General features: G+C 59.1%; 1 protein-coding gene across 2 annotated transcripts; it reads left to right on the top strand.

Moving 5' to 3' along the window:
- Window positions 1-165: 165 nt before the first annotated feature.
- On the top strand, window positions 166-21,436 carry RINL (Ras and Rab interactor like). Of its 2 annotated transcripts, none has more exons than XM_032776252.2 (12): window positions 166-333; window positions 4,109-4,262; window positions 6,253-6,418; window positions 6,890-7,007; window positions 10,251-10,323; window positions 11,026-11,114; window positions 11,635-11,994; window positions 12,404-13,030; window positions 14,689-15,003; window positions 15,745-15,873; window positions 16,302-16,465; window positions 20,118-21,436. In XM_032776252.2, exons 2-12 carry the CDS (start codon window positions 4,201-4,203, stop codon window positions 20,433-20,435), a joined length of 2,421 nt encoding a protein of 806 aa, XP_032632143.1. In that variant the 5' UTR covers window positions 166-333; window positions 4,109-4,200; the 3' UTR covers window positions 20,436-21,436. The 2 variants fall into 2 exon arrangements, with proteins under 2 accessions (XP_032632143.1, XP_032632140.1); XM_032776249.2 differs by lacking the exon at window positions 166-333 and adding an exon at window positions 1,488-2,161.
- Window positions 21,437-22,510: the final 1,074 nt, after the last annotated feature.

The raw sequence follows: 22,510 nt of genomic DNA, 5'->3' as shown, positions 1-22,510 counted from the left end.
CCCAGCTCCCACCCTCCCCTGCTGTAACTACTAGGCTCCACTCTCCTCCCAGAGCTGGGGCAACCACCAGCCGCCCTGCCTCTCCTCCGCCTAGGGTGTCAATGCTGGAGCAGGCCGGGCGAGCTCCTATCAGAGGCGGCAAGTCCAGGCGAGCGGCAGGGTTACGAAACCCCTTCGACTGCAAGACCGGAACAGACACAAACCAAACAGCATCCTGGCTTGGCCTGCAGGGAGGGGCCGGGGGCTCTGGCGTCCCTTCCCAGCCATGCAGGGACAGAGCGGGCGTCGAAACAGCTCTGGTGACCGTGGCTGAGCTGTGGAGGAACGGAGCAGGTACGTGCTGAGCCGCAGAAAGGAAGTAGAACTGTTATCGGCAGATAGGGGCTAGTGGTTAGAACGGGGGGAGGGGGAGCCAGGACTCCTGGGTTCTGCCCCTGGCTCGGAGGGTGTGTGTGTGCAGGGGGCTGGGAGCCAGGACTCCTGGGTTCTGCCCTTGGCTCGGGGAGGGTGGTGGGGGTCAGGACTGCTGGGTTTTGCCCCTGGCTTTGGGAGTGGAGATGAGGTCTCTGGGTTGGAGCAGGGACCAGGCTGGGAGCCAGGACTCCTGCGTTCTGCCCCTGGCTTTGGAAGTGGGGATGAGGTCTCTGGGTTGGAGCAGGGACCAGGCTGGGAGCCAGGATTCCTGGGTTCTGCCCCCAGCTCAGGGAGGTCAAGGGTGCTATGGGTTGGAGCAGGCCTGGGGCACTCCCAAGTCTAGCTGACCGTGGTATTAGCAGTCGGGCTTTTGTGGTCGGACTGGGGCAGGAGAGCTCTGCTTCGCTTCTGGTCCATCCCTTCCTGCTGCTTAGAAGGAGGAACCCCCCACCCCCCAACACTGCCCCAGCCCCACTTACTGCCTCAGTCTCCCCCCCCAGCCAGCCGATCTCACCCTGCGGACAGCTGCCCCTAAGACAGGCCGGGTTCCCTGCCATGGGGCAGCTGTAATTCGCAGCTCTGACTTTCCCGGGCTGTGCCTGATGCTGTGGGGCGAGCGGCTGAGTGGGGCCCTAGATTGCCCCCCTTTGCCCCCTGCCTGGGTAACTGAGCTATTCCCCCTGCTGGAGGTGATGGGGAAGGACTCCCCCCGCCCCCCCGCTGGGATAGTCCTGGCGGGGGCGGGTAGACTGTTTCCCGCTCTTCACCCACAGCCCAGCCCATGACCGGAGGCCGGCCCCAGCCGGTGGCGTTTTTAGCCGGGGAGGGAAAGCGGCTACGTGTTTTCCTGTCGCAGGCCGAGAGTGGGAGGAGACAGAAAGTTACAGAGATGCTGAGCGAGGGGAGAACGCGCAGGAGCATGGGGGGCTGGGGGGAGGGTTTGGATCAGATGGGCCCAAGAGCCCATTGCGGGCACACAGCCGGGATACCGGGCTAGATGGGCCCATGGCTCTGATGTGGGAGGGGGGAGCAATGGAAGGCCTGGGGGGGAATTGCTCCAGTAGCTCCTTTCCCTCCCCCCAGTCCCCCATCCCACATAGGCCCCAGCACTCGAGTGCAAGAGTCAGCGCTCCCGGGGCTGGCCCCCACCTGAGCTTCACTGCGTAGATGTGAGCTCAGATAAAGGAGGCGCGGGAGGAAATGCGAAACCCTTCACGGGCCTCGCAGGCTGGGTCCCTTTTTGCAGCATCCCTGCAGGGCTGTGCACCTGTTGGGACAGCGCTGGGCTCCCTCCGCACCAGCTGTGCCGGTGCCCCTCACCCCCGACCCACAGCCCCCTGCCAACCCAGCCCAGCCCTGGGCTCCCTCCAGCCCGCCGGTGCCCCCTGCTAGCCCAGCCCAGGGCCCATCCTGAGCTATGGATGCCAAAGAACCTGGCCCTTTTGTCCACGCTGTCCCGGGGGGAGTCGCCTGAGGGCACCCCACCCATGTTGCTGGCGCTCCCGGGTCCCAGCGGGCGCCAGAAGTGTGACACCCAAACGTGCCGGTCCCTCCCCCTCCTCTCTCACCTTCACACGTGCCCTGTGGCCTTTCCCCTCTGCCTGGCCTGGCCCAGAGACCACGTGAAGGCTGCCGGAGGTATAATAACCACAGCCCTGGCATCACAGCCTTTGCTCCTTCGTCATCACCTCTCCCTCGCTCTCGTCCTCGCCGGAGATCTCCCCACCGCTGCTTCTCCCTGCCCCAGGTAAGAGCCCCCTTGGCTTTGCTGCGTTCTTCCTTCGCTGGGTTTCTCCTGGCGGTGTCTGTCAGCAAAGGGCTCGGTACCCGGGAGATCTGGGTGAAGGGAGGTAGATCGGGCTGGGGCCCGTGGCCCCAGTGGAAAGACGGCCTCATCCACAGCCCGCTGGACTCCCAGCTGCTCCACTGAGCCCTCAGGCATCAGACAGAAGTCGAAGCATCTCCAGCCGGATGCCCACCAGCTGGCAGGGCCCTTCATCCGTCGGATGGCTGGCCGCAGCAACACACAGCCCAACCTGTGGGGTCAGACACCTGTCAGCTCCCTCCCTGTAGTTCAGGCTAAGAGGCAGTGTGGCCCAGAGGGCTGGGATTCAGGAGAGCTGGGTTCTGGCCTCGGCTCTGCTGCATGAGCCCCGGCAAGTCATTGCTCCATGCCTCGGTTTCCCCTCCCACCCTTGGACTATTGAGAGTGGAAGCTCTTTGGGGCAAGGGGCTATCTCTTGCCCTATGTCTGTGCAGAAGCCAGTGCAAGGGAGCTGCGATCTGGTCGGGGTCCGGGCAGCACCCGGCGCGACGCAGGCCCCGATCTCGGTTGGGTTCCGGGCAGCGCCCAGCGTAATGGGGGCCCCGATCTCTGTCGGGGGCCTTTTGGTGCTACCGTAATACACCTAATACACAGAGAGGGGGAGGGATAGCTCAGTGGTTTCAGCACTGGCCTGCTAAACCTAGGGTTGTGAGTTCAGCCCTTGAGGGGGCAAAATCTAGTGAAGCCTATATAAGAAATCCCTGCAAAATCTAGTGAAGGCAGGCGGCTGAACTCAATGACCTTTCAAGGTCCCTTCCAGGTCTAGGAGATTAGTATATCTCCAATTATTATTAATCAATTGCGAACCAATTTGTGAGCCCAATCTCACTTAAGCCGCCGGAGGCTCACGTTTACAGGGGAGGCGATGCTGGAACACACCCAGATGCTAGGCAGAGCAGAGGAACTGAAATAGGGGTTGCCATTACCCAGTGACTAAGCTTGGGGATGATTCCGCCTCCCCCGATGACACGCTGGGCAGATTGAAACCAGCGCTGGGTTTGTTTTGAAGCCTGGCGGTCCCCTTTGGGAATATGGGCTTGCAGGTGGGAGGGGCGGGGTTGGGAGGGTTAAACTCAGTGAGGCTCCTGGGCCCTGATCCAAGCACTCGTTGGAAAGGCTCCCTCGGGCTTGACTGGGGAACAAGCGCCCCAGAACTGGGCCCACAGAGGGGTCGGCAGGGGGCTGTTAACCCTTTACAAGCACACTCTAGAGACTGATGTGCCAAGGGGGACTCCAGGGAGTTTCAGGGGAGCGGGCGGCTCTCAGGGGTACGCGAGCCATGGAGCCAGGACTCAGTTGGGTCCTGGCCGGTGTAAGGCTTAGGGGCATTGGCTCTGTGTCAGGGGGCGCTCCTGCTCCAGCAACCAACAAAGGACTCTGGTCCCCAGAGACACCCATCCCCTATTTGATGTATGTGCCTGCAGCACTTAGAGTCCCCCACTGGAAGCTGGGACCCCCCATTGCACCCCAGGAAGAGCTGGGCCCTGCCTGGAGGCACTCCCAGGCTGAATAGCCAATGCCTAGGACCAGAAAGTGTCAGGCTGGGTCCGATCCTATGAGGCTGTTATCCCGCCCGTGGGCAGTGGTAGCGCCATGCGGAATCACGGTTGTCCGGAAACAGGAGGTGTGCATTGAGAACTGCCCCCCAGCAACATACCCCAACACAGCTCACGCGCCAGCTGTGTCTCTCTTGTTGACCAGGGGACAGGCCGATGCTTGGACCTCTGTGCTGTGCAGAGAGACCCCTAGAGGCTGAAGGGGGTAATGTGAGTGAGAGTAACACTGCAACAGGCAGGGGGCAACACCCACCCACACAATGGCCCTTCATGCCCCCTCTGCTCCCATTACAAAGTTGTCTCCTACTTGCAGAGGGATCTGGCGCCTAAATGCATCCTGGGACACAGGTTTCCGAGCAAGCCGCCTCTGCTGATGGGTTAGTTACAGCTGCTGGGATATAAAGGATGCCTCACGTGTCTGCTGAAGATGATGTTGATCCTTCAGGGGCTGGGAACAATGATAGCTGGTAAGCAAACCTCTAGACAGGAGTGAGTGTGTGTATCCAGCCAAGTTTTGGACAGTACGTATGCAACCTCTGCTGGATGGCACCAGGGCCACTGCTGCATGTCATATGCCCTATACTGGTTCCAGTCAATAGGGATTCCCCTTTAGCTTGAGGGTCTGAGCAAGAGGAGCTGGGTTCTAGCCCCCTTGGTGGGGGGGTTGGGGATTGGTCAGCCCCTGTGTGGGGTTGTGCTAAGCTCTGCAGCTTTCCCCAGCCCTCGCTCTGCTGTCCGGGACATCCAGGAGCAAAACTTTTTCTATGAGGGGCCCAGGATGGGGAGTGGATGGGGACAGTGAGGCCAGGGCCAGATGGGATGGATGGGGGAAACTGAGGCAGTGCCACGGATACGTTCCCTTCCTGGTTCTGCTCTTCCCCGATGCACAAGTTGGTGCTTTCCAGGTTGAGCTGGGAGCAGATTTGATGGGATTTCAAGATGTGTGGGTATGCAGAGCCCGGGGTTTGGGGGGGAGAGGTGTAGGCTGGGGTGCAGGGGGTGGTGTGTGCATGCCCCGCCCCCTTCCTGGTTTACACACTTTTCAGGGAGCCCTTTGAATGCATGTTCAGGCCATTGTAACTTTCTACCCTCCCTTGGCTTCGGGGAGCCCCCACACGGCAGGGCCTTCACCTCCCCCTAGTCCCCAGAGGCCTGGAAATCCGCCATGGTGGGGCGGGGGGAGGAGAGCGTGGCTGGGTGGCTTTTTCAGCCGTTACAAAGGGTGTGTGGGTGGAGGGAGCCATCACGTGGTGGAGCCGTGTTCCTTTCGCAGTGGGGCTGGGTAGGCGTCCCTCGCAGGAGGATGGGGAGTTGTGTGTGTGTGTGTGTGTGTGTCCCTCCATCCCACGCACAGCTCGGTGCCAGGAGAAGCGATTGTCTGTAGCTTCCGGCTCCGTTTGGCAACCTTTAGGGTCCAAGTTGGGGCCAGAGCAGCACTGGGAAAGGGGGCGACACTACGGTTACGGGGTGCAGAGAAATTTGGGGCCTCTGATTCATCAGGTATTCTGGGCCCTACCCAGTTACAGATTTGGGGGGGGCGATATTAGGGTCCCCCCCATCAGTCCTGATGGGGTGTGAGATAAAATATTACAACAGCACCTAGACAGCACAACTGAGCCTGGGGGACCTCTAATGCCAGGCATGCAAAGAGCCCCCCAACCAAGATTGGCCCCCCTATCATGCCAGGGCCTGGCCTGATCCCACCACCACTTAGATTGGGGGGAATCCTGTTATCCTGGGAGCTGCACTAACCCCCCTGACCAAGATTGGGGCCCCCATCATGCTGGGCACCGTGCAGACCCTCCCCAAGCAAGATCGGGGTCCCTCTGTCATGCCAGGTGCATCAGCACCCCCTCCTTTCCCCCCGCCAGATATCAGGGGGCCCCATTGTGCCTGGCACTGCATGGACACATAATACGAGACAGTCCCTGCCCCCAATGAGTTTGCAATCTAACTAGACAAAGAAGGGATATGGCGCCTATTTATAAGTGGGGAAACTGAGGCACAGCAGGATGCCGTGACTCACCCAGGGAGCCGGGGATTGACCCAACATGCCCTGAGTGCCATCCGGCGCCTTAAATTCTTGACACGTGTGCATGTGTATTTCAAGCTACGGTCCAGTGGTTGCACGGATCCTTAGGAACTGATACAGTGCAGAGAAGTCATTGCTGTGGGCAAGGGGGTAGAGAACAGGCCCACAGCTCCTCAGAGCAGGAGGTGGGGGTGGACTGGGATCTCCTGCGACCAGCTAGAAGCCAGGTGTCTGGGCCACCCAGCCACGGCTTTTCATGCCGAGCTAAATTCAACTGCACGAGCAGGAGCCGGGACAGCGCTGCCGCATTGGCCAGTGGGAGGCTAGCCAGAGGCACCGCCACACCCTCTCATTGGCTGGACGGACCTCCAAGGCGTGGCCGATGCCCACCCCCAGCTCAATGCCTCTTGTGTGTTTGCGCGCAGTCCCCAGCGCCGGCTGCAGAATGGCCAGTGCCAGGCCCCGGCGGGAGGCCAGCCCCTGGCCCCCCTGACGCTCCTGGAGAGGCTCCTGCTGACCCGGGGGCTCTGGCAGCTGCTCAGCCTGGGCCTGGAGCAAGCCACGGAGCTGCTGAGGATGCAGCCGCCTGGGGTAAGTGGCTGGCCAGGGGTGTGGGACCAGGCAGGGGTATAAGGTGGTGGCTGGGTGGAGCTCTAAGGTGGGCAGGACTTTAAGCTGTGAGGTGGGTAGTGTTTGAAGGTGGGTGGGGCTGTAAGGTGGGTGGGGCTGTAAACAGGTGGCTGCGTGGGGCTGTAAGGTGGGCGACTGGGGGTTAGGGGCTACACCCTCATCTTGTCCTCACTCCTGCCACGTGGAGGGTTGGCATTGGGGTGGCTAATGCCTTGGGGCTGCCATTAGCACCATTCCTGGCTGGCAGGGGTCAGACTGGGAACTGCACGCTTTGGGAACAAACCAAGCCCTGTGGGGCGTGGAGAGAGCCAAACTGCTCCCCATCTCAGCTGGGGACCCCACAAACCGGCCTCCAAAGCCAGGCCCTGGTGCCCCAGCCAGACCCACCGGCCTGTTCCCTTCTAAACCCACCGAACTCTCTCCCGTCCCCAGACGTTCCTGGTGACCGGCACGGGGAGTGGGGAGCTCAAGGCACTGTCGGTGCAGAGCAGCGGAGAGGGGCACGGAGCTGGAGTCGTCTGCCGTTTCCAGATCAAGGAGGATGACTCGGGTAGGTCAGGGCAGCCCCCGGGAGCCACATATCTGGGCTCATGCAGTGCGTCAGCAGAGCCAGGGATAGAACGCAGGAGTCCTGGCTCTCAGCCCCCACTGCTCTAACCACTAGACCCCACTCCCCTCCCCAAGCTGGGGATAGAACCCAGGAGTCTCGACTCCCAGCTCCCCCTGCACTAACCACTCGACTTCACTCCCTTCCCAGAGCTGGTGAAAGAACCCAGGAGTCCTAGCTCCCATTCCCCCTACTCTACCCACTAGACACCACTCCCCTCTCTGAGCTGGGGAAAGAACCCAGGAGTCCTGGCTCCAAGCCCCCTCCCACACACACTCTAACCACTAGACCCCACTCCTCTCCCAGAGATGGGAATAGAACCCAGGAGTCCGGATGTCTAGTCCCCCCTGCTCTGACCACTAGACCCTGCTCCCCTCCCCGAACTGCAGATAGAACCCAGGAGTCCAGACGTCAGTTCTTCCTGCTCTAACCACTAGTCACCACTGCCTCAACAGCAGCTGGATAATACAACTGGCCCATAAAATCCTGAGGTCTGTGACATCGTTTCCTCCTGCTGTACAAGAAAAAGGAAGGGCCCCAGCTATAGCAAAAGCCTGAAGGGGGAAGGATCTGATGCGTGCTGGGGACCCCAGGGGAAGGGCTGCAGACTAGACCCACCCACCCCCCAGGACGCAGCTGGCTGCTCCTGACGGCAATGCTGCTCTGGGTTTCAGCACAAGCCTCTGAGCTTCACCCCTGCCCAGCTCATGTTTCCTTGGTGAGGTATGTGGGGCAGGAAAGGGCAGCGCCCAGCTAGAGGGGAATTCAGTCTAGTGGTTAGAGCTGGGAGCTGGGAGCCAGAACTCCTGGGTTCTCTCCTCGGCTCTGGGAGGGGAGTGGGGTCTTGTGGTTAGAGCAGGGGGTGAGCTGGGAGCTAGGACGCCTGGGTTCTATCCCTGGTGCTGGGAGGGGAGTGGGGTCTAGTGGTTAGAGCGGGGGGGGGGGGCTGGGAGCCAGACCTCCTGGTTCTTTTCTCCTAATTCACTGTGTAGCCTTGAGAAACTCTGTTCACCTCTCTGTGCCTCAGTTTCCCGCCATTTACGACATCTTAGTGGGGAGGTTAAATCATCCCCCTGTTTAGGATAGATGGGGTAAAATGAGGCACGGGAAGCTGACAGCTCTTGACCCAAGGTTGTACAGAGGGAGGGAGCAGGGAAGGGATTAAACCCAGGATTCCTGGGTTCCCATTCCCAGCCAGCAGCGCCTTTGCCTCCATCAACCCGTTTCCTTCTTCCTGGTAAAGGAGCTGAGGATGGATGGATGGAACCCAGGTGTCCGAGCTCCCTGTCTGGTGCTTCTGCCAGGCCTCTCTCAAAAGTGCATCTGGCTTGGCAGCCCAGGGGGACTGCAAGTTGTGGACCTCTCATAGCTGGGGGTGTTGGAAGGATGGGGGCCTGTGAATCTGCTGGGGAGAGGCGGCAGCTGCCGGAGGTGGAGTCAAGCTCCCCGCACTGTGCTTTCTTGCTGCAGAGCTGGCTGGGGCGGGCGGGTGGGGAAACTGAGGCACAGAGCGATGGCAGGTCTGGGCTCAAGGTCAAGCAGGTAGATAGAAAAATCTTCCCCACCCGGACTCCTGGGTTCTGTCCCCAGCCAGAACCTCCATCAGCCCCAGGGTTAGTGATGTGAAGCCCTCAGCCAGGCCCACGCTCCCACCCTGTGCTGGCATCAGGCAGCCTGTCGTAGCTTCCTCCTCGCTTCTGGGAAGTGTCGAGGCAGCTTATCTCTGCTGATCTCTGCAGACGTGTTTTGTGCCCGGGGCAGGGGTTACTCGGGGCAGTCCTGAAGGGAACAGACCGGGGTACTGCCACGCTAGAGCTAGCCAGGGCCTCGGCCTTGCCCTTGAGGGGTCGGTGTGGACCACGGCTGGGCACATCAGGAAACAGCCCAGGCTTGTACCTGATTTAAACGAGTGCTGGACAATGCCAGATAGTGGTTAGAGCCGGGGCAGGCGTGGGGGGAGTGGGTGTCAGGATTCCTGGGTTCTCTCCCCAGCTCTGGGAGGGCAGTTGGGGGCTAGTGCAGAGGTTCTCAAACTGTGGTCCAGGGACCACCAGTGAGTTCCATTCAGGTGGTTCGTGGCTAGTTCCCTCTAAGGGCCGGACTGGGTTCCTATTCCCTGGGAGGCCACACACGAGAGAATGACGGGCCACCCAGCAGACGCACGTGTAAGGTGAGGTGGTGGCTTTGGGAGGAATAGGGGGTCAATGAGAGGGGTCGGTGGGATGAGAAGAGGGGGTGGGGGGAATTTGGGACGTGCAGGGCTGTGGCGGGCAGAGAAAGAGGCGACTTTCCCCAGCTCCGCAGCTGCGGCTGCCGGAGAGAGACCCCCCCCTTCCCAGCCTCAGCTGGGGGGCTGCCACAGCAGGGGAGAGACACCCCTTCTTCCCAGCCCCAGCTGGGCGCTGCCGCGGCAGGAGAGAAAGGGCACTTGCATCACATTAGAAAGATAAAACTGCTGATATAAAAACGAGTTGTGCTTTTATTTGTAGAACAAAAACGTTAATTATTATTAAGGTTTTTTTTCAATATAGTGCTTTTATCCAAAGCGCTTTACAATAGTTAGGTAAAGATACAAACGACATTTGGAAAGATCATCAAATGGTCCGCCGAGACCCTGAGCAATTTTCAAGTGGTCCACAGGGAAAGAGAAGTTTGAGAACCACTATTCTAGTAGTTAGAGCAGGGAGGGGGCTGGTTGTCAGGACTCTGGGGTTCTCTCCCCAGCTCTGGGAGGGGAGTGGGGTCTAGTGGGTAGAGCGGGGCTGGGGCTGGGAGCCAGGACTCCTGAGTTCCTTTCCTGCTCTGCCATGGACTCTCCGCGTCATCTTGTTTCTTCATTTCTTAGTGTGTCTGATTCACCAATGGGCACTTGGGATCAGGGAGGGTTTCTGGCAGTCTGGTACTATGGGGAGCACAGACTGGGGAGCGGGTCAGGCACTGGAGGCCCTGTCACTCAAATCCCCCCCCCCCCCAACTCACCCTTTGGAACCAACCTGAGCTGTGACGTGTCCCACCCCAAAACAAGCTGCTTCTTAAGAGCTCAAGAGACTCTCCCCTGACTGGGGAAAACTTCCAGCTGGCTTCTGCTGTCAGGCCAGCCTTCTGGAGCCCCCTCTGCCCCCCAGCCTCTTGGCTGCACTGGGGTCCTGCTCTGTGTTTCAGACCCCATCTCTCTCTCTCTTCCAGCTGTTTGCCTGGAAGGGTCCCAACTGCGCTTCCTGGGTCTACTGGAACTGGTCGCCTTCCTATCTGTGAGCAGGTGAGCGGGACGGGAGGGGACTGGTGACACTTCCCCTGAGTTTCTGCTCTCCTGTCCCCAGGGCTGGGCCTTTGCCTCTATCAGTTAGGGGCTGGGAGCCAGGACTCCTGGGTTCTCTCCCCAGCTCTGGGAGGGGAGTGGGGACTGGTGGGTTAAAGCGGCGGGGGGCTAGGAGCCAGGACTCCTGGGTTCTCTCCCCAGCTCTGGGAGGGGAGTGGTGTCTAGTGGGTAGAGCCAGGACTCCTGACACCCTCCCCCACTCAACTCTTAAAGACCCAGTAACCTGCCCCCACCCCAAGTCGGGTGAAAAGTACCCAGCCGAGGGGATGTGGGTGTGTGATGGGGGAGATGTGCCCTTCAGGGATGAGGGCATTGCCGACCCCTAGCCCAATGCTCTGGGAAGTGGAAGTCATGGGCGCTGGCCTGGGTTTGAGGAAGCTGCGGGGTGGGGGCAGGGTGGCCACGGTGACTTCCTCCTGCAGCCGCCCAGCGTGGGGCATGCCCCTCCTCTGCAGTGCCCCTGCTTCTTCCATTCCAGGCATCCGGGGGGGCCCTGGCCGGAGCGGGCGTCCGGGGGGAGGTTGGATGGTGCCAGTTCGGGCAGGGCCCTGGCCAGTTCGGGCGTATGGGGGGGTCCTTGGTGCACTCCCCCTTCTCCCTGCGGCCCTCCACTAACCGACTCCTGGTGTCTCTTGCTTGCAGGGACGTGTTGCCCCTCCCGCTGCGGCTCCCGGCCACCTTGCAACGCCTCGGCAGGGCCGAACTGGACGCCTGCGCAGCCCTGGGCATGAGTGAGTGCTCGCCCCAGGGTGATTTCACCCCCAGCCAGGGCCTCCCTGAGGAAGCCGGACATCTTCACTTGGGGGAGGGGCGGGGCGGGGGGAATGGGGTCATGTCGGGTCAGTATCCAACCTCTGTATGGAGCCGGGTGAGAGAGAGCCCAGGAATCCTGCCTCCCAGCCCCCCTGCTCTAACCACTAGACATCACTCCCCTACCAGAGCTAGGAATAGAACCCAGGAGTCCTGGCTCCCAGCCCCCCTGCTCTAACCACTAGACCCAACTGCTCTACCAGAGCTGGGAATAGAACCCAGGAATCCTGCCTCCCAGCCCCCCTGCTCTAACCACTAGACATCACTCCCTTCCCAGAGCTGGGATAGAACTCGGGAGTCCTGTCTTCCACCCCACCCCACCCCACTTTAACTAATAAGCCCCAGAGCATGAGAGCGGGGCACACAGCGCGGACCCCCCCAGCTGGGTTCCGTCTGCCCATAGGCTCACATCTGTCTCCTGCTACCCGGTGTCCATGGCAGGGTTCTGGAGTCCTCCCTTTAAGCCATCGGCCACAGGCGAGGAGGAGGGAGAGAATATGGGGTCCAGCCCCGAGCCCCCCAGCCCCCCAGAGAGTAGCGCCCCAGTCTGCTGCATCCAGGTGACGTCGGAGGACGGGGCGCTCTGCATCATCAATCCGCTCTTCCTGTCGGAGCACAGCAGTGAGGGCTGGCTCCCCGCCGGGGTACTACCCCCGTTCCACCTGCCTGAGAGAGGGGGCACCATCCGACTGAGGAACGGGCAAGGGCCCGGCCTGTTGGACAAGCCGCTGGCGCCCACTGACGCTGAGACGGACCAGCTGGGAGCCCCAGAGCCCGGGAAAGAGGGGGAGCCGGGCAAAGGTCAGTGCCAGAGGCACTGGTTTGGGGGTGGAGCTGTTGGGATCAGGCTTGGAGGGCGGGTGGGTGCTGGGACGCAGCGGGGTTGTGGCATCTGGGTAACACGCCTACTCTGGCTGACCCTTAGTGCTTGGTCCGCTCCCTTTCCCCTCTCCCACAGGGCCTCCCCACATATTGCAGGCTCCTGGGGTGTGGAACTGCCCTGCACTCAGGATCAGAGGTAGGGAGGGGGGCGGCCAGCTAGACTAGAAGGAGTCGCTCCCTTTTGCAGCGAGCCTTGTAGTAGGTTGTTATCCTGGGAATCCCATCCTCTATGGGGCGTTGCCCGGGGCAACGGGTGCAAGCCACACTCCTGGGGGCTGCCACTGGGGGAGCGAGACCAGACCCTCAACGCCCCCGCTCTCCCCCGCAGGCAATGATGCCCCACCGGCCTCAGTGAAACGGAAGCTACTGGTGCGCCGTCCGGCCTGGACCATGTCTGAGGATTTGCCGTCCCCACCGCCAGCTGAGAGGCAGGAGGGCCCGGCTTCCCCGCACCGGGTCTCTTGGATTGAGGGGGCCTCAGACGCGCCCTGGGTGCTGAAGAAGTCCTACTCGGAGTCCTCGCTGCTGGGCCCCAGGGACAGCCTGCTCCTGCCGCCCATCCCTGAGCTGGACTCGCTGTCGGTCAGCAGCGTGGAAGAGGAGGCTGATGCGCACCCGGCCACGCCCCGCAAGAAGCACCAGTCGGCGGCGCTGCCGGGACGGGTCCTGAACCGGCTGTCAGCCGTGGGCAGCGCCCTGACCAGCTTCCTCTCGGCTGAGCGCCGGCTGGCCAAGCGGATCCAGGAGTTGACGCAGGAGCCGGCCTCCTACGTTGGGGGCCTGGTGCAGAACTTCGTGGGGCACGTGCTGCGGGGCGGGGCGGCCCGGCACTCCACCAGCACTGACCTGCTGCAGGAGATCCGCCAGATGATCAGCAGCCTCAAGGGCTACCTGTGTGAGAGCTCGGAGCTGCAGGACGCCTGGGAGTACGGGGACCTCGAGGAGATGGACCTGGGTACGGGGCACGGCGGGGGGTCCGCTGGGTATGGGAGTTGCTGGATGGGGGGGGCCAAGGGGTGGGGGGCATCAGCTGGGAACTGGGCATCTGGCTCAAGGGGGTAGGGTGTCTGTGAGCTGGGGAGGGGAAGCATCTGGGAGCTGGGTTTTGGTTCGAATTGTAGGGGGCAGTTGCTGGAGGCTGGGTATGTGGGGTCAGTAGGATGGGGGGCGGGAGGATGGGGATTGGCTGGGAGCTGGGGGGGCAGGAGGATCCCACCTTGAGGTCACTGCTTTAGATCCAGCCTGTGCCAGCAGCCCCCCTCCAGTGATTTCCCATCCCACCCCCCAAGGGGCCTCTTGGGTACGGGGAGGGCAAGAGGATGGAGACTGGCTGGGAGCTGGGTATGGGGCGGGCGGGAGGATGGGGCTGGCTGAGAGCTGGGTTTGTGGGGGCGGGTTGAGATTTGGGTATGGGGGGGTGGGCAGGGAGTTGGGTTTTGGGTTCGAGTTGCAAGGGGCAGTGGCTGGAGGCTGAGTATGTGGGGGCAGTAGGATGAGGGGCTGGGAGTTGGGTGGGAGGATGGGAATTGGCTGGGAGCTGGCGGGGGGCAGGAGGATCCCACCTTGAGGTCACTGCTTTAGATCCAGCCTGTGCCAGCAGCCCCCCTCCAGTGATTCCCCCCCACCCCGGGTCTCTTGCATTGAAGAAGATTGCTGGGTCTCAGCCCGCTTCGCGGCTGCACAATTTCTCAGCAGAGTGCCCAAGGCCTGAACAGGCCACAGACAGATTTTACCTCCCGCCCCCCCATCGCCAGGGTGCGGGTGTGACATGCTGTGGGGGGGTTGCCCAGACTCCACCCAATCTTGGTTGGCTCCGGCAATTGGTGGGGGAAGGGCCCCTGAATAGACCCCCCCTCCCGAGATGGAGCCTGTCACGGGTAAGCTAGTAGCGCCCCCACCCCCCCGGGTTATAAATAGCCCCTCCAGGAAGAGAAGCGCTGTTTATAAATGCAGCCGGAAGGGCCACTGTGGTCAAACCACCCCCAGCCCGCTGCAGCATCCGCTCCTGCTCCGGGGTGTCAGTGAGCGCTTGGGCAGGAAGCTGAGGGCTGGGAGGGGATTGGGGGGGCCGGAAGGGAGGAGAACTCTTAAAGGGGAACCACGCCTGGTCCCTTGGTGCTGTGGGGGGGCCCAGAGGCTCCCCCCACTCCCGGGGGAGGACAGCTTGGTGCCAGGCCAGGGAGCCAGGCGGCTCGGGCAGGTTGGCGGATAATGGGTCCCAGCTCCATGGTGTTAGCGATGCTTTAACGGAGAGAACAAAGTGCTTTGGGGTTGGGGTGTGTGGTGTCGCACTCCCCTCCCCCTCCCCGAGGTGGGGAGAGAACCCAGGAGTCCTGGCTCCCAGCCCCCTCTGCTCTAACCACTAGCCCCCACTCCCCTCCCAGAGCTGGGGAGAGAACCCAGGAGTCCTGGCTCCCAGCCCCCCCTGCTCTAACCACTAGACCCCACTCCCCTTGTCACTTTTGCAGCTGCCTCTGCCCTCCTGGGCCCCAGCCCCCATGTAGCAGGCCCAATGGAGATGAGGTTCCTGATCCGGAGCCCCCAAACTCTTGCCCTGTGCTGCACACCCCCTGCCTGCCCCCCCATCCCCCTCTCTCCATCTCCCCCCCCCAGGCTCCGTGGTGGAGGCGGCCCTGTACAAGTGTGTCCTGAAGCCGCTGCGGGACTGCATCTACGGCCAGCTCCTGGAGTTCCACAGCCGGGACGGGAGCCTGCAGAAGCTGCGCGATCACCAGCTGAGCATGGGCCGCCAGAGCCTGGCGGAGCTGGGGGTGACGGCCAGCGTCCCCGACGCCCCGGCCCTCGAGCGCATCCAGGCCAAGCTGCTCCAGATGCACCAGGCCTACTCGCCCAAGAAGAAGGAGGCCCAGCTGCTCAAGGCCTGCAAGCTGATCTACGAGGCCATGAACCACGGCACTGGTGGCAAGGGTAGGGGAGGCTGCCCAGGAAACCTGCCCCCCACTCCGGGGGAATCCTCACTACCACGTGGGAACTCACTTTGCCAGCCCCCAAAGATGGCGTCCTACCCCCTCCCTGAGACAGCCCTGTCTGCCCCTGTCCCTGCAAATTGTGTCTGAGCTGCCATCTCCGCCCCCAGCCTTGACGGGTCTCTGTTTCAGGCGGGAGGGTGGGGGGGGAGGGAAGGGGATTGTGTGGGATACTGTGGTCATCCTGTAACTTGGCATATTGGGATGGCCCCCACAGGGGGGATGGAATTATTCCCCCCCACTCCAGGGAATTGGGACTGGCCCCTGCTAGGGGTGGGATCGACCCCCTCCCGCCCCCGGTATTGGGACTGGCCCCTGTGGGGGGGGTTGGATCAGCCCCCCTGGGGTATTGGGACTGGCCCCGCTGGGGTATTGGGACTGGCCCCGCTGGGGTATTGGGACTGGCCCCTGCGGGGGGGATGGGATCGGCCCCCCTGGGGTATTGGGACTGGCCCCTGTGGGGGGTGGGATCGGCCCCTCTGGGGTATTGGGACTGGCCCCTGTGGGGGGGTGGGATCAACCCCCTCTCCCCGGTATTGGCTGGTCCCTGCGGGGGTGGGATCGGTCGCCCTGGGGTATTGGGACTGGCCCCTGCGGGGAGGGGGGATCGAGACCCCACCCCCCGGGGTATTGGGACTGGCGCCACAGGGGGCATTCTCACCAAGTGTCTCTCTCTGCCCAGAGATCTACGGGGCGGACGACTTCCTGCCTGTGCTGACCTACGTCCTGGTGAAGTGTGACATCGTCGCGGTGCAGCTGGACGTGGAGTACATGATGGAGCTGCTGGACCCCAGCCAGCTGCAGGGAGAAGGTCAGAGCCCTTGCCCCATCCCTCCCCAGCTGGGCTGGGGACCTGCAGGCTGCTCCTGGACACCCCTGCTAGGGGTGAGCCTGCAGCCGGGCTGGCTGACCCGGTGGCTCGTAGGGTTGGGAGCCGGCTGCTGAGGTCGAACCATGCCCTGGTCAGCAGTGCCCAGGGGGCCCCCCAATGGCTCCTTGGCTGAGCTGAGTTTGTGAGGTCTCGCAGGGCTTGGTGGGGAAGCTGGTGCTACCCAACTCCTTGCAGCTCAGGATTGTGAGTGAGAAGCACAGGCCATGGAGACTGGGGGGGGGGGGGTCTCCCTTCACTGGCAGCGGTAGTAGGCCTTTTATCCTCTCTGTGAGCCAGCCCCTAGCAGCGACGGGCATGCCCACGGGCCCCTGACATCTGAGCCCCACATTCCTCCCCCCCTCCTGCAGGCGGCTACTACCTCACCACCTGGTTCGGGGCTCTTTACCACATCAGCAACTTCCAGTCAGCCATGGTAACCCGGCAGATCAGCACTGAAGCACAGGACTCCATCCACCGGTGGCAGCGCCGGCGCACCATCCACCACAACCAACACAACCGGCGCCGCTCCCAGGTAGAGGCAGCTGCACTGGGGAGGTCGCCGCTCTAAGGGGGCTCCTGGGTTCTCTACCTGCCTCTGGTGGGGGTGGCTAGTGGTTAGAATGGAGGGAATGGGGGGCAGGACTCCAGGGTCCTATGCCCAACTCTGCAAAGAGAGTGGGGTCTAGTGGTTATGCCAGGGGCAAGGATGGGAGTCAGGTCTCTGAGTTACTTCTAGCTTTGGGAGGGGTCTAGCGGATCAAAGCAGCAGAGCAGGCTTGGAGTCAGGACTCCTGGGTTCTATCGCTGGGTCTAGGAGGGTAGCCTGGTCTACTGGTTACAACAGGGGATACAGGGAGCCAGGGTTCCTGGGTTCTTTGGCCCTGACTTGCTGGGTGATCTTGGGGGTCAGTCCCTTCGCCTCTCTGTGACTCAGTTTCCCCATCTGTGAAAAATGGGATGATCGGTTTATTCTGAGCAAGGACACGCAACCGTGAACGAAAGCATGAATTCGCAGTCGCCTTGGGAACATGTCAAATGCATCGCTACACCTCTACCCCGATATAACGCTGTCCTCGGGAGCCAAAAAATCTTACCACGTTAGAGGTGAAACCGCGTTATATTGAACTTGCTTTGATCCGCCAGAGTGTGCAGCCCCGCTCTCCCCCCCCTCCCCCCAGAGCACTGCTTTACCGCGTTATATCCGAATTCGTGTTATATCGGGTCGCGTTATATCAGGGTAGAGGTGTAGTAGGAGAAAAGACAGGAGAGTGAGCCGTGTGCAGCAGGTGCGTGAACTGGGAATCTGGGATCCCAATGAACGAATCCCAAAATGCTTAATCCTATGGAGAAGTGGGTTCTCAGTGTGTTTCAGAACATGTATATAAGCTAGATAATAACTTTGTACTCCAGATGGGTGATGCCCCCTACCTCTGGTGCTGATCAGCGCTGCATAGTTCTGCTGCTTGCCCATAAACCAGAGTGACAAGTTCATAGTTGAGCGTTCTACAGACCCGTATTTTGCGAAAGCCCCTGGGGCTGGAAGGACTAACGGGCTTCTGGATGTTACAATGAGCTGTCGTGCATGTCTGTGCACCATTCCTCTTCCCCCTCCGCACGGAGATGGAATTGCTCAGCTGTGCATGTGTCATAGACCCAACATGAAAAGCTAAGGGAGATTCTCCTTCATCTCCAGTGTTTCGGGAACAGCGGAGTCTGAGTTTTAGTCGCCCGCCATCCCGTTGTTATGAGCAGCCCGCCGAGAGGCAGCCTGTAGCTACCAGCCATGTGTCTGGCCTTGTTTATATACACACAGCTCCTCCAAGGAGTCGGGGTCATAAAGTCTCGCCTTCTTAAAGGCACATCCCCCTTATTCACAGAGAGAATGGTGAAGACGGAAAGCTGAGTAACAAAGCTTCACTCTGTGTAAAGCTATCAAGTTTGTAAATGTTAATGAGTTAGTCACAGCTGCCTCGAATGGTTGACTCTTTCTCTTGATCCACTTGTGGTTGGTTATTAGGTGTATTACGGTAGCACCTAGAGGCCTCAGTTGAGATAGGGCCCCTGTTGTGCCAGGCGCTGCACAGTCAGAGGCAGCTCCTGCTCCAAAGAGCTTACATGCTAAATAGACATAAGAACATAAAAACGGCCCTACTGGGTCAGACCAAGGGTCCATCTACCCTGGAATCCTGTCTTCCGACAGTGGCTAATGCCAGGTGCCCCAGAGGGAATGAGCAGAGCAGAGAATCATCAAATGATCCATCCCCTGTCCCCCATTCCCAGCTTCTGGCAAACAGAGGCCGGGGACACCATCCCTGCCCATCCTGGCTAATAGCCATTAATGGATCTATCCTCCATAAAGTTATCTAGTTCTTTTTTGAACCCTGTTATGGTCTAGCTAGAGGATGTTGTGAAGGCCAAGGAGTTCCACAGGCTGACTGTGCATTGTGTGAAGAAATACTTCCTTTTATTTGCTGTAAGCCTGGTGCCTATTAATTTCATTTGGTGACCCCTAGTTGTTGCGTTATGAGTAGTAAACCACACTTCCTTATCTACTTTCTCCACACCAGTCATGATTTTATAGACCTCTAGCATATCCCCTCTTAGCTGTCTCTTTTTCCAAGCTGAAAAGTCCAAGTCTTATTATTCTCTCCTCCTACAGAAGCCGTTCCATATCCCTACTCATTTTTGTTGCCCTTTTCTGAACCTTTTCCAATTCCAATATATCTTTTTTGAGATGATGCAACCACATCTGCACGCAGTATTCAAGATGTGGATGTGCCATGGATTTATATAGAGGCAGCATGATATTTTCTGTCCTATTATCGATCCCTTTCTTGATTATTCCCAACATTCTGTTCACCTTTTTGATGCCCACTGCACACTGAGTGGATGTTTACAGGGAACTATCCACAGTGATTCCAAGATCTCTCTCTTGCACGGTAACAGCTAATTTTAGACCCCAGTATTTTATATAAATAGGTCGGAATATGTTTTCCTATGTGCATTCCTTTGCATTTATCAACATTAAATTTCATCTGCCATTTTGTTGCACAGTTACCCAGTTTTGAGAGATCCTTTTGTAGCTCTTCGCAGTCTGTCTGGGATTTAACTATTGAGTTAATTTGTATCATCTGCAAATTTTGCCACCTCAGTGTTTAGCCCTTTTTCCAGATCATTTATGAATATGTTGACAAGGATTGGTCCCAGTACTGACCCCTGGGGGACACCACTATTTACCTCTCTCCATTGTGAAAACTGATCATTTATTCCTACCCTTTGTCTCCCATCTTTTAACCAGTTACCAATCCAGGAGAGAACCTTCCCTCTTACCCCGTAGCAGCTTACTTTGCATAAGAGCCTTTGGTGAGGGACCTTGTCAAAGGCTTTCTGAAAATCTAAGTACACTATATCCACTGGATCCCCTAGGGCCACATGCTTGTTGATGCCCAAAGAATTCTAGTAGATTGGTGAGGCATGATTTCCCTTTACTAAAACCATGTCGACTCTTCCTCAACAAATTATCTTCATCTCTATGTCTGACAATTTTGTTCTTTACTATAGTTTCAACCAGTTTGCCTGGTACTGAAGTCAGGCTTACAGGCCTGTAATTGTTGGGGTCTCCTCTGGAGCTGTTTTTAAAAATTGGCATCACATTAGCTGTCCAGTCATCTGGTACAGAAGCCGATCTAAATAAGAGGTTATAGACTACAGTTAGTAGTTCTCAACTGTGAAATTGCAGTTCCTTCAGAACTCTTGGGTGATACCATCTGGTCCTGGTAACTTATTGCTGTTTAATTTATCAATTTGTTCCAAAACTTCCTCTAATGATCCCTCAGTCTGGGACAGTTCCTCAGATCTGTTTTGGGAATCTCACTCACATCCTCATCCGTGAAGACCGATGCAATGAATTCATTTAGTTTCTCTGCAATGGCCTTATCGTCCTTGAGTGCTCCTTTAGCACCTCCCACCTAGACAAAGAGTGGGAGGGGAAACTGAGGCACGAACGGCGACAGGACTTGTCCAAGATCACTCAGCAGGAATAGAGCCCAGATCTCGCAAGTCCCAGTCCAGTGCCGTACCCACTCTCTCTGTAATCTGATCTGTCTATGGTTTGTACAGGGTGCCCATCACCGTAGCCTCTGGTCTGCTGATTTATCTTTTTCCCTCTCTCCTTCTTCTCTTAGGATATACTCTATGTCTCCTTCCAAGAGCCCTTCACGAACCAGAAGGCCATCTCCGTCCCTGCCCACATGACAGCGGCCTCAGTGTGTATGATATGCAGCAAGAAATATGGCGTCTCCAACCCGGAGGCCTATGGTCTCTTCCTGGTGACGGATAGCACCTCCCAGCTCCTGGCGGGGGACAGTCGCCCCCAGCAGATCCGCTCGGCATCCCTCAAATCCCACAGCGCCTCCAGCTGCTTCGTTTACAAGCTGAAGGGAGAGGAGCCAGAAGCTCCATTGGAGGGTGACGGCCCGACTCCTGCTCAAGACCCAATGTAAGGCCAGTGGAGAGACGGTGCAATCAGAGGCTGCCTGGATGGGAGCGTCCAGTCCATGCATCCAAAGTCCAGTGACCTCGGGACTGAGGCTGGACTCTCCCCAGAGCATCCCAGGTCCTAATATGTTGGGACGCCTGGGTTAAAAACAAACTCAAACTTCCCAAGGGTCGGAGCAAACAGGTGCTGGAGCAGCCAGCGGAAAGCGTGGAAGCCCCATTAACTTATAACTAGGAACAGCCGAAGCCCAGGGGAACTGACTGGGGAGGGGACAATCCTAACGTGGCTAGGGCGGATGGGGTGTCCCCATCTTTGCAGGGCACAGCTTGAGGGAGTAGGTGTCCTGAGCCGGGACGGCCTTTCCTTCTCTCAGAACTCTACGAGCCTTGGGGCCATGTTGGTCATGTCTGCTCCCAGCTGCAGCCCAGGGCAGGGGTGGGGATGGTTCAGGACGCTGCGGTCCAGCGCGCAGGAACTGTTCGGGGCGGGGTGGGCCTGTGCCATACGGGTTTGGGAGGCCACAGCCTAGGGAGAAAGAGTGAGAAGAGCTGCCCCTCTGTGAGCAAACTCAGCCAGGAGGAAAGGGAAAAACAAATCTAATATCCTCTCTGGGGCAGGGCTGGCAAACATCGCTCAAGGGGCATGGTAGGGAGTGGGGGGAGAGGCAGCTTGCCTGGAGTCATCCTCCATCCCAGGGGCTGCACCAGCCCCCCCACACCCCCAAATCCAGATGAATATAACTAACCAGCCCTTTAGTTCCCCCCCCCCCATCTGAGGCTGTTCCAATACCATGCTAGGAGCTTTACCACTTCTCTCTAGGGCCAGGAACGCAGCTCGTGGGAATCCCTGCTTAAAGGGGAAGTGACCTTAAACTTGTGAACCTTCTGCCTACATCAGGGGCTATATATTTATATGACCTTCCCCACATCAAGGGAGGGCTATAAAAAGGACTTTGGCCCGCTTGGTTACTCTTTCTTTAAATAAAAAAAAGAGAACCTCTGAAAACGCAAGGCCTGGTGGAGCGTGGGTGGTGGGAGGGTTTGTGGTTGCTATTCAGTGTATTATGGTACATACGCAGGGTGAGGGATAGGGCTTAGGCCCAGCCGCTGGCAATGCGAATTAAGTATCCAAGTTCTTATTGAGGCCCTGGGCCTAAATGGACAAAGGAGGGGAGGGGGAACTGAGGCACAAAATGCAGGAGGACCAGCCAGGAATAGAACCCAGGTATCTTGCCTCAGGAGTTTTTCCTCTGGCTGAAATGCAGCTGCCTCTGGGGCAGAGTGCAGCACTCACACCACTCCCTATAACGGTTTATGGCAGTGGGCCGTTGCCTGCAGCTTGGCTGAGAGGGGGTCACAGTCAGCTGTCAGGGATATGTTTTTGCACTGGGGCATATCAGGAGGTCTCAGTGCAGTAGCCGCCCGCCTTGCAACCTCCTGCCTGCTCACCTTCCTAGGTGCTCTCCTAAGCTGAGCCGCTTCTGTGCAGGGCTGCTGGCCCCAGTGCAATGCTAGGGAGCAAAGTAGGGGGCTCTCTCCTTTCAGTCCCTGTGGCCCTCAATGCAGCGGCGGGGGAGCCTGGTGCATGGAGGGTGGGGGTCTCTCACTCGCAGTCCTGCTGGCCCCGGTGCTCTGGGACAAAGCCATCCATCTGTCAGGTGAGATGTACGAATGGGGTCCTGAGCTGCCTAGATCTCCATGCCTGTCTCTCGAGAGTTGGGGGGCTAGTCCTAGTCTCCAGACCCAATTCTTGGGCACGTGATTCCATTTTGCATCCTTAAATGTCTCCTGCACTTTCAGCTGGTTACTGCCTTCTCCTTCCCTTCCTGTCCTAACTTGTCAGGCAGCGTTGTGCAGCTGCACCCATGGCTGCTGCTCCTCACCCCAGAGGTGGCTGCATCTCAGTGCTGTTGGGGTGATCCCTGCATGAACAGCTGCTATGCCCCACCCCTGAGGTGGCTGCATCCCACCTCAGCACTGGATGAAGGCTCCTTGTATAAACAGCTGCCGTGTGCTACCCCAGAGGTGGCTGCATCTCAGTGCTGGATGCAGGATAATATTCTGTATAAACTGCCCCCCA

This window comes from Chelonoidis abingdonii, chromosome 11, assembly GCF_003597395.2.
Source record: "Chelonoidis abingdonii isolate Lonesome George chromosome 11, CheloAbing_2.0, whole genome shotgun sequence".
In the NCBI taxonomy this organism is placed as follows: Eukaryota; Metazoa; Chordata; order Testudines; family Testudinidae; genus Chelonoidis; species Chelonoidis abingdonii.
This window is presented reverse-complemented; position numbering and strand designations above follow the sequence as displayed.